Raw genomic sequence first — 10820 nt, 5'->3', positions numbered from 1 at the left:
TGGACTCTGCCCGGAGGGACCCGGGTTCCCTCTACACGGCCAGCCGTTCCACTTCTCTTGCCAATTCTTTAACAGGTGCTGGGCCTCTCCGACCCTGAAGGAGACCTGGTAGCGCAGTGGGTTAATTAAATATTGGCCATCTAACTGTGAGATCGGCGCTCCTCGGGAGGAAAATGAAGCTGTCTGCTCCCGTAAAGATTTAGTCTCAGAAACCTTCAGGGGTAGTGATTTGTCTATGATGGGGGATGGGGATGTGGACCCTGAGCCTTAGTTTGTTGTTGTTAAGTGCCTTCAGAGTCGGTACCGACTTTTAACAACCCTGTGGAGGATTTCCGGGAGTCCTGGTATGGCGCTATAGGATAAGCACTGGACCACAAGGTTGGTTTGAACCGCGAGGTGGACGATTCAGGCTCACCAGCCGCTCCTTGGAAATCATATACGGAGTCGCTATGACTGTGTGGTGTTTAACAACAACAAATAGGATTTCTGAGGTTGTAAATCTCTGCGGGAGCAGGAAGCCTTATAGGTCTCCCGTGGAGCTGTTGGTGGGCTCGAACCGCCTGTCAGTCCAGTGTTTGTCATACAGAGTCACCACGTTCCTTACTTTATTCATTTGGAAAGCGGGGTGCTAACCAACTGGGCCTCACTGTGGTTCTAACACGCTACCATGATTCCCCTTTACTCGGTTATCCTGAGGGCAGCCGAAGAGAACATTAAAAGTTGAGTCAGATCTACATCCTATTGGTTCTCAGTGCCCTCAATTGATTCTCATCTCAGAATAAGACTAAGGTTTTCCCTGTAAGGCACCTAAATGCCCCTACAGCATTTGCCTTTCAGCTTTTTTCACCTAACCTCCTGGTACTTTCCGCCCCATTTCCCCACCCCCTACACACACACACACACACACACTCTGTTCCAACCACAGGGACCTCCTCCTTATCCCTCAATCACTCCACTTGAGCTAGAATCTTAGGGGCTGTTCCCAATACCTGTGCTCTCGCCTCACCTCCTTCAGGTCTTGAATCAAATATCACCTTTCCAGTGACATCTGGCCATCCCGTCTGAATAGCAGCATCTCCCTCATCACCCATTACTTACTTTTCTCCACAACACTGATTGCTTATTCATCGTGTTTCTTTCCATCTCCCCATTCTAGGACGTTTCACTAGAGCGGGGATTTTATTCACATGCTAGGGAACACAGTAGGAACGCAATAAAACTGAGCCATGATTGCCATCCTAAGTGTGTATCGAGCCCCTAGCACACATTTTGCACCCTCATCCTGTAAAGTCTGGAGGTTGAGGTATGGTGGTGTTGGAGGGACAGCAAGGAATGGTGTGGCTGTAGCATGGATTGGGGTAAAGGATATTTGAGAAATGAATTCAGAGAGGTGGGTTGGGGGCAGGTGCATGCTTGGCATTATAAGGTCTGGAGTTCATTTTTCTGAGTGCCCACCTGTGTCAAGCACTGGGCTAGGCAACAGGGGAAACAGCTAGGAGAAGAATGATACCCATCTCTCTCAGTTTCTAGGCAAGCAGGAGGCAACAGGTAAATAGGTAAATTCCAAATTGGATAGGTGTTGCGAAAAAGAAAAGCAAACAGGATAATGTGATGGAGTGAGGGGTTGCAAGTGGCCATGTTGAGATAGGAATGGCAGGGAAAATCTGAGAAAAGGACATTTGTCTTGGTGACGATCTGGGGGAAAGGTCTTATGGACAAGGTTATCAGCAAGTTCAAAGACCCTGCCTGAGATGGGACTGAGCCTGGGAGTTGTAAGAATGGCATGGCAGAGGCAGAGGCATCTGACATCATCTAACTTTTAGACTGGGGAGACTGACTCGAGCTCAACAGCCCGAGGGTGATTCCTATGAGGTGGAGGTCACACATGCCTCCTCTCTACAAACTTTTTGCCAGTTCTGATACCAGCTTTTGTTCCCACAGTACCAACTTACTTCTCTGCTGTTAATAATTTGTCACAATGGTGCACAGAACTCATAGACAAGACTCAGCTACCATATTTATTAAGGAAGTAACAGGTTACAAAAACAACTCAGGATATAATTCTTTGATCAGGACAACAACGTCTAAGTTGTGCCTAGAGGCAGACCTCTCCTTCCCTGGCTCTTAGCCCCTTGGCCCAGTCTCTGTCCTGCCTGGGCAATTGTTACAAAGCTCCTTGTTGTTGTTAAGTGCCTTCGAGTCCATAGCGACCCTGTACAGGATTTCTGAGGCTGTAAATCTTTACAGGAGCAGAAAGCCTCATCTTTCTCCCGCGGAGGGGCTGGTAGTTTCAAACTGCTGACCTTAAGGTTCGCAGCCTGATTCGTAACCACTATGCTACCAGTGCTCTTTACAAAGCTCCTTAGTTCTATAGAAAAACACCCAGAGAAACCTTACTTGGCCAACAAGCCTCTCACCTTGGTCTTGTAACTTCCACCAAATAATTAAGTGAGACTATGCAAATAAGGTGCTTGTGGTTCACCAAGAGGATTGGACAACTTACTAATAATGCAAATAAGATGCTTGACACCATGCAAATAAGGTATATGGAACCCTGAGGGGATTTGTCAGTTTTGTCTTCCTGGGCTTAGAGCCAATCCCAGAGCAGAAGGGACTTGACTACCACTAAGAAGAGACAGGAACAGAGCAAGTCATTTGGACCCAGAGGCTCTGCCTGGAGAAACTCCTAGACCCAGGAGACAGAGAACCTAGAGCTGAAGATGGCAAAAGAAGCAGCAGCAGAGGCAGTAGAACCAGGAGACCTGCAGGAGAGAGCTGAGTCCCACTGGATATGGTGGGAGTTACCAGGACATGTGGATGAGCACTTTACTAAACACATCGTCGTCAGTGTTTCAAACCCACGAGCTGCTCCTTGGAAACCCTATGCAGGGTCACTATGAGTCAAAACCAACTCAAGGGTACTTACCAAGGTTACGGCTAGAAAGGTCATATAAAAGCTACCCATCCCACCTTAGGCGCAGAGGCCAGTGTGAACCACCGTGAAATGGACTAGGAATGGTGTCAGGGCTAAGGTTAAGTCAATTCTCCCAGGCTGTAGTGGAGGTGGAAGTGTGATGAAGGGCCACTGGAAGTTTAAAGCAAGATTCAATCAATGCTTCCACATTGTCATCTTCTTGAGGTTCCCTGGCTACCCTCTCTCTGGATGGGCACCCATTCAGAGCTACCATGATTCCCCTTTACTTATAGTGAGAAATATGACAGAGTCAGGAAGCAGATAAATGACCCTCTTTCTCTTCCTGTGATTAATTACACACAGGCACGGTTTCTCTTTGCAGCCGCTCCTGAGAGGTCTCCCATGTGTAGATACTTACTTGCTGTCTCTTCAGAGGTATTTGAGGATATAGCCAGAGTAGTATTATCTCACATAGCATTGTCCCTGCTTTCCCCCACACTCCTGTTGATAAGACTTGTACCTCCCAAATAAAGCATGAAATTCTGCTTCCTAGGTCAACGTAGGTCTCTACCCCTCTAGGCCTCAGCCACAAATTGTGGGCAATAAAAAGGTTGATTCTTTAAACCCACCAAGGCACTCCTCAGAAACCCTATACAGGGTTGTTTTGAGTTGGAACCAATTCAATGGTATTTAGCAGTATGTTCAGCCAAGGAGCCCTGGTGTTGCTGTGGAGCAGGCATTGGGATGTCAACCATAAAGTTACTGGTTCAAATCTACCAGGTGCTCTGAAGAACAATGAGGTTGCCTGTTCCTATAAAGATTATGTTGTTGTTGTTATGTCCCATGGAGTCAGTTCTGACTCACAGCCACCCTGCACAGGGTTTCCGAGGCTGTAAATCTTTACCGGAGCAGAAAGCCTCATCTTTCTCCCGCGGAACGACAGGTAGTTTCGAACTGCTGACCTTGAGGTTGGCAGCTCGATTTGTAATCACTACGCTACCGGAAACCCTGTACAGGGTCGCTATGGATCGGAACCGACTCGAAGGCACTTAATAACAATAACAACAATGCTACCAAAGCTCCTTTATAAAGATTATAGTCTCTGAAATTATAGAGGTTTTGAGTTTTATGTGATCAGTCCAGCTGGTTGGTGAGTCTAAATTTACCAAGAAACAAACAAAATAAATGCAGCAGTTAAAACGCAAGTGTTGGGGTCAGGTTCAATGGAAGTGCTGGCTTCCAGGTTCTCTTTTTTCTTAATACTTGAGTGAAGTGGCCTCTCTGGACCACAGGTTCTTCTTCAGTAAAAGGTGATTACTTCTAATCATTGAGAATTATTAAATGACTTAAAACTTGCATACAGATTCCTGTAGGGTAAGCACTGGACCACAAGGTCAGTTTGAATGGCAAGGTCAGCAGTTCAAATTCATCAGCTGCTCCTCTCCTCAGAAACCCTATACATGGTCACTGCATCAGAACTCAAAGGCACTTAACTTACACACAGTGGCTGGAACAGTCAGTTATCATTTGTTTAATCTTATTTCAGCATGGCAGGGGAGGGGTGCAGGGGTCCAGAGAATTTACCAGGTCCCTTCCAATAGCTGCTGGTGTGACCTATACAGGGTCATGGTGAGTCAGAACTCTATGGCACTTAACAACTTCTAACAGCTCACTGAAGATTTACAAATTTTAGGCAATACCACCACTTCCAAAATTCTTTTATTTTAAAAAACAAAACAAAAACATGACAATCCAAAAAAATAGCCACCACAAAACCGGCCATTTTCTTTTAAATAATGCGGCATGGAGCAGTTTTGGGATCCATCCTATTGCACGTGGTCCGGCCTGTTTTTATGAAATCAGGAGGCTGTTGAGACTGGGGTCCTGCCAAGAAAGTGGGGTTCAGCCTGCAGGGAGAAGTTCAGCCCCTCCCCCTTGCTTGAGGTGCAAAAGAGGCAGAGCCTAGGTTTCCATAGTAACCAGGAGGCACATTCCCATCAGCCTGTGCAGGTCCAGCATCATCCTCCCTGAGCTCCCAGTGATCACAAGGGGGAGGGAAAAGCAGAGAAAAGTAGAGGGGGAAGTCAGATTTCCCCAACAGTCTCATTAAGGCATCTGGAACAGATAAATTAATTCAGGAAGACCCACCTTCACAGAAGGCTGGGGTAACCAGACACACACATGCAACTTGGCCTGTGGAACCCCGAAAAGGAACAGGGGTGGAGGCATGGTCATTGCTTAGAGCACCCCCGCCAAATACACACACAGTTGCATCCAGGGATCCAGCCAACTGAGGCTGAGATGAAAAAGGAGGAACCCCCCCAATTCCAAAGTTTTAGGAGCCTAGAATAATCTCCATGATATGATCTAGTTCATTCCATTCCCAGGACCCTGGGGCACAGAAGAGGTTGTGAGGGGGCTCTGGAGGAGTGACCACAGGCTCCCTCTCTACCGCTGATGTATCAATGTCCAAAAAGAAGTCATCCAAGCCAGTGTCGCCCAGGTACCGGGAACTCAGAGATTCTAGGAAGACTGGATCGGGTTGGGGAAGTGCTTCATCATCCTGGATGCCTGGAGGAACCACTGGGTTCGGAGGGTGTTCGGTCTCATCCATGGAGGTCTCCAATTCTCTGAGGATTGAGCCAATGGTGGTGGACAGGGAGAAGTCCTCTTCACCCAGGAAGAGGGGCTCTGGGGTTAGGGTAGGAGCAGGAGTAAGGTGAAGAGCAGCTTGGAGCTGTTGCAGGGTATTGTGGATGAGCACATGCCTGCGGAGGCTGGGTGCACGGGGGCCCAGGCTGTGCTGGACCTTGTCTAGGGAGATGCGGAGAAGGGCTTGCTGATAGCTTCGAAGGCCCGCAGGGCCCCAGCCCCACTTCTTCTCCTCTTCCTCCTCCTCCAAATCGGAGTGTTTCCTCTTCAAGCCTCCTACCATGATGCTCTGTGGAGAGGAAAGGGAGCAAGTCAGACACAGCAGGGCTAGTTCAAATCTCACTTGCTTGCCTGTCTTACTTGACTGGTAATTAAAAAATTATCAGAGCTTCGAGTCTTCTCAGCTATACATGGAGAAAATTAGGAATCTCACTTACTTTACTTGCCTGTGTGGTCTTGAATAGTGGATTTATTTCCCTGAGACTGGTTTCCATCTGCCACATGAGGAGCCTAACCCAAGTCCCTCCGAGTCTTAAAAAAAACTGCTCTTTTCATGATCCTCATGTCTTCACACAGGTCACACACAAAGACAGGTGTGGAGTACAGAAACCTGGACTGGCGGTAGAGAAGCCTGGGTTTGAATTCTGCTTTTGACACTGCTCAGCTGTGTGATGGAAGTGACATGATGTCACCCCTCTGGGCCTCAGTTTTCCTCATCTGTAAAATGGGGAAATACTTCTCACCACATTGTCATGGAGATAAGACATGTAATATACACAAGGGCCTACCACACAGAAAGTGTTCAAGTGACTCATTTGGTAGTTTACAGAGTGCCTACTACACAAGGAAGTCCAAAAAGTTAGTGGAAAACACGGAACTGAAAGATGATGAATGACACTTCTTCCAGGAACTTTTTTAAATCTCTTCATTTTTGAGCTAACAGGATCCCTGCTGGACACCCATGTGTTGACACTCTTCTTGCAGGGAACACTATTTCTCTCCGTACCCTCTTTCTTAACCGACTAAGTGTGCTCCGAAGAACAGACGAGGTGTCTATTTCGTCTTTTGCTCCCCGCAGAAGCGCTCTCCACAGTAAAACTTGCTGAATTCACGCCAAGACACGCCCCCTTCTGATACACCCAACCAGACAGTGTGCCTCCGTAGAGCCCGCCTTCTCTGGGATTGCTTATGAAGCATTCAAACACGCCCCTCTTAGGTGTATAGGCTTCTGGGGAATGTGGCCAATAGCCCGCACGTTCTGCAATCGAAGTTGAGCCTACAACTACAATCCCCAGAGGACCTTGCTCACTATAGGGACGAAACTCCCCGACCCTCATTCAGGACATGCGCACAAAGGCTTGGAGATGCGGTGGGGGAAGGGAACACGGACGTCCAGCTGCCGGGCGCCTGCCGAGCCCCGCCCTCCGTTGCCTCTCAGGCAGCCAGTCTTGAGTTCCACGCCCGGAACACCCCTCCCCCAACTCGACTCCATCTCTCAAAACTGCTTTCTCCGTCTCTCCTACCCTAGTAGGTCCAGACTGATCCCAAAGCTGCCCTCGGATACAGGGACCCCTTCCCATATCTTAAAGACTACAAATGTTCTCCGATCGATTCCGTTCGGGAGCCTGGGTATAGTAATTTGGAGATCTTCCCTTCAACTTTTGCTTCTACTTTATGATGCCCTAAGACTTCATCTACAAGCTCCCCTTCCGGCTATGAGACCAGAGCATCGAACTCTCCCGGCCGCTGCGTCAGGGAGAACAAGATTACTTAACCTTAGTTGTCTCACTTCTTAAATGCCCAGGATCCCAGTTCTAAATTTCGCAGCTCCCAAACTCCTGGCACCATTTTTAGAACACTAGGGCCCCGAATTCAACCTGTCCGGGAGACCCTCATTGCCCTAATTCTCAAACGTCTTGGCAACAAAGTTCCTGCTCTCAGTTTTCTCGTTTCTTCTAATACCCCGTGTTCCAGGTTCAAACTCCCTCCACTTGAAGCTCCCGCCCCAACAACTTCGCCTCTCGTCCCAGATCTCGAACTCACTCCCTTGTCTTCAGACCTCCTAAACCTTATCAAGCACCTTTATTCTGCGCCCCTGCGTCCACCCAGACCCCGCTACCCCAACTCCTGGGTTGCGTTTCCATTTCCCAGACCCACAGCAGATCTCAAATCAAGCAGACATCCCTCACCTCAGCTGCCAGGTTGCGCAGCGACCACCAACCAGAACGTCTGCAGATTTTGGACCCACCAGTGTTAGACTGGGGCCTCGCTCACCTCCCCGGGGCCTCTCCGTCTGGCCTCCGGCCCACCAAACTCCGCCCCGCGAGCCACGATAGGCTGGAGACTTGCCCGCCGCGGGGCACCGATTGGCTGGGCGGAGCCACCATCCCGTAGCCTGGTGACAACCCGCCACGCCTTCTCCTCCTTAGCACTCCGCACCATTTAAAGGATTCCGACGCGCTAGGGGGCGGGGCCACGCCTCCAGAGTGGAGAGTGACATGGCTATTAAAACCACTTTCTATAACTTCTGGCTCCAAGATCATCAGCATTCCTCGCTGAGGTCCCTTTATGTCACGCTTGGACCCCGTCGCGGAGAAAGCCGGCTGGCCGTCACCCTGTCCGCTTTCCAGGAAGGCGGACTGAGCAACTTGCCGAGGCCTCCAGTTCCGGGGTTCCTAGGAGTAGCGACAGCGAGCTGGGAGGATAATACGAGTGGGCTAGCCAATAGGCTGACGCGGCTTGTGTTGCCTGGGCGCTCGAAGTCCCGCCCTCTCCTTGTCGTTAACTTTTCCGCCCCCCTTACTTTACCCGGTGTCCACCTTCTTAATCTTTAACTTCTCAACACGACATGCGAACTTCCCTCCTGGATCTTCGTATCGCCCCATCCTTTCTTAGAATGGTTTCTTCGCTGCTGAAAACGTACATGGTTTCCTAGTACCCTGGGGATAAAGTTCAAATTCTTTACTTTTGCCGCAAATCCCTTTGCTGTCTGACCTGAGGTACTCTCCTACTGTAAAATTCTGTCAATTTCAGATTTTTCTAAAATGGCCTTAAGTATTTTCCCGGAACACAAACACTTTTCTCCGCTTTTCCCCACTGCCTATAAAAATGCCAGTTACATTGAAAGTACTCAAAACTTAGAATGAAGTTCTTCTGGATCTTTAAACTGATTTTCTTATTCTGAAACCCCGACGCCAACGTGGAGTCCACTCCGACTCACAGCGATTTTATATGACAAAGTAGGACTTCCCCATAGAATTTCCAAGTCTGTAATCTTTAGGGAAGCCAGCTGCCACCTTTTTCTCTCGCTGCGCTGTTAGCAGCCAAGCAGTAGCGCTGGAAATCACTGCCACCAGGGCTCCTCTTCATTCATATGCTTTCAATTCTCAGACTGACTTTTTTACTCATCTCAAAGATCCTCTCCTTTCGGAAACCCTTCCTGACACTCCAGATTGGGTTAGGACCTATTTTGGGATTTCAGGGCTCCCCGATCCTGACTCTTTTGCCTGTGCCTCCTCCCTCCTGGCTCTGACCCGTCTGGGCTCTCTTGTCTAGACTGAGTTTCTTCTTAAGTACCCGGGTTATCTCAGTTACCGCCCGCTCCCCAGCAAAGGACTGGACACAGCTTTCTGTTCAAAAGTGTGTTAAATGCTCATTGTGACAGAAGGAGGAATCAAGAGAAGACACAGAGCTAAAACAGCGATGGTGCTCTGAAAAACTGAACTAGTGAGGCCCCACCCTCTAGACTAGACTTCAAAGCACGCGGGTGGGGGTGGGGGTGGGGGTGGGAGGTGAGGGCGGGGGCAGTTTTATCCAGTCAGCCCCTGGGAAGGGAGGCTTAAGGCTCATCGGACCAGTTCTCACCGGTTGGAATTTGTCTAGCAAGCCAACCTGCTGTCAGCATAAACCTTATAGGACTGGAATTGATTTTTCAGGGGTTAGAAGGGGCTGTGGGCTGGAGATGGGGAGAACCAGTGGCTCAGCCTGGCCTGGGAAAGATGTCCCCAGGGGACAGTAGATTTCAGGGAGGAACATAGTTAGGAGGGGTGTGTGTGTGTGATCCTTCGTCTTCTTCCTTCCAAAGTTGTCCCTCCAAGATGGCCTGTCCCCAGGTGGCAGCTGTGAGCGTCTTCCGTGATATCTCCCTCCCCTCCCCCTACAACCTGCTCATTCAAGCTCCTTCCAGCTGTCTTTTCCTCCCCTCCCCGCAGTCCCAGCCTTGGTGTAGCCCCATCCTCCCCTAAAGCTCCCAGCCTCCAGTTCCCCCCGACCCCCCACCCCAAGGAGCTCTGGTGTGGCGCTGTGGGTTAATGCACCAGATTGCAAAGTCCTTTGAACTGCAAGATTGGCGGTTCAAACTCACCAGGTGCTCTTCGGAAACCCTATACAGGGTCGCGCTCGCAATGGGTCAGAGTCAACTCAACAACAAGGAGCTCTGGTAGAGTAGTGGTTACGAATTGGGCTGCTATCCTTAAGGTAAGAGTTCGAAACTACCAGCTATTCCGCGGGAGAAAGATGAGGCTTTCTGCTCCCATAAAGATTTACAGCCTCGGAAACCCTGAACAAGGTCACTATGCGTCGGAACCGACTCCATGGCACATAACAACAACAACCGCTGTGGTTAGGAGTCCTGTGGGCTAATGCATCAGATTGCAAAACCGTTTGAACTGCAAGGTCAGTGGTTCAAGCTCACCAGCTGCTCCTTGGGAACCCTATACAGGGTCGCTGTGGGTGGGAATTGACTCCACGGCACTTGTGGCACTATAGGATAAGTAAGCACTGCTTACATAAATTAGCAGTTCAAATCCACCAGCTGCTGTATAAAACAGGTGGCTTTAAGTTGGAATGGTACTTAAATTAACAATCCACCTCCAAAGAAGCCCTAGTGACTTTGTAGGATAAGTTAACTGGACCTACCAGAAAGACAAAGCTTTCAGCTCTGGGTAACCCCAATAGGGAGTATTGGTGTGGAGTTGTGGGATAAGCACAGGGTGGCAAGGTCAGTTTGAATCACAAGGTTGACGGTTCAAAGTCACCAGCCGCTCCTCGCAAACCCTATACAGGATCACTATGAGCAGGGAATCCTCTTAACCAGTGGAAGCATTCTAAAACAAACTATGCCTCCGCCCCTCGCTTCTTGCCTAAAAACTCCGATTAAAGCTCAATTTTTTGTTTTACAACGATACTGCACAATTTAACCTTCATGGACCAGCCTCCTTGAGATTGGCCACTTCACTCCTCAGAGTAGAAATAT

At 49.2% G+C, this 10820-nt stretch overlaps 1 protein-coding gene across 1 annotated transcript; it reads right to left on the bottom strand.

The window, feature by feature from the left end:
• Positions 1-5249: 5249 nt before the first annotated feature.
• On the bottom strand, positions 5250-5849 carry SERTAD3 (SERTA domain containing 3). The gene has a single exon (XM_006871416.1). The coding sequence runs from the start codon at positions 5847-5849 to the stop codon at positions 5250-5252; it is 600 nt and encodes a 199-aa protein (XP_006871478.1).
• Positions 5850-10820: the final 4971 nt, after the last annotated feature.

Source organism: Chrysochloris asiatica, unplaced genomic scaffold (assembly GCF_000296735.1).
Source record: "Chrysochloris asiatica unplaced genomic scaffold, ChrAsi1.0 scaffold00168, whole genome shotgun sequence".
Classification (NCBI taxonomy): Eukaryota; Metazoa; Chordata; class Mammalia; order Afrosoricida; family Chrysochloridae; genus Chrysochloris; species Chrysochloris asiatica.
This window is presented reverse-complemented; position numbering and strand designations above follow the sequence as displayed.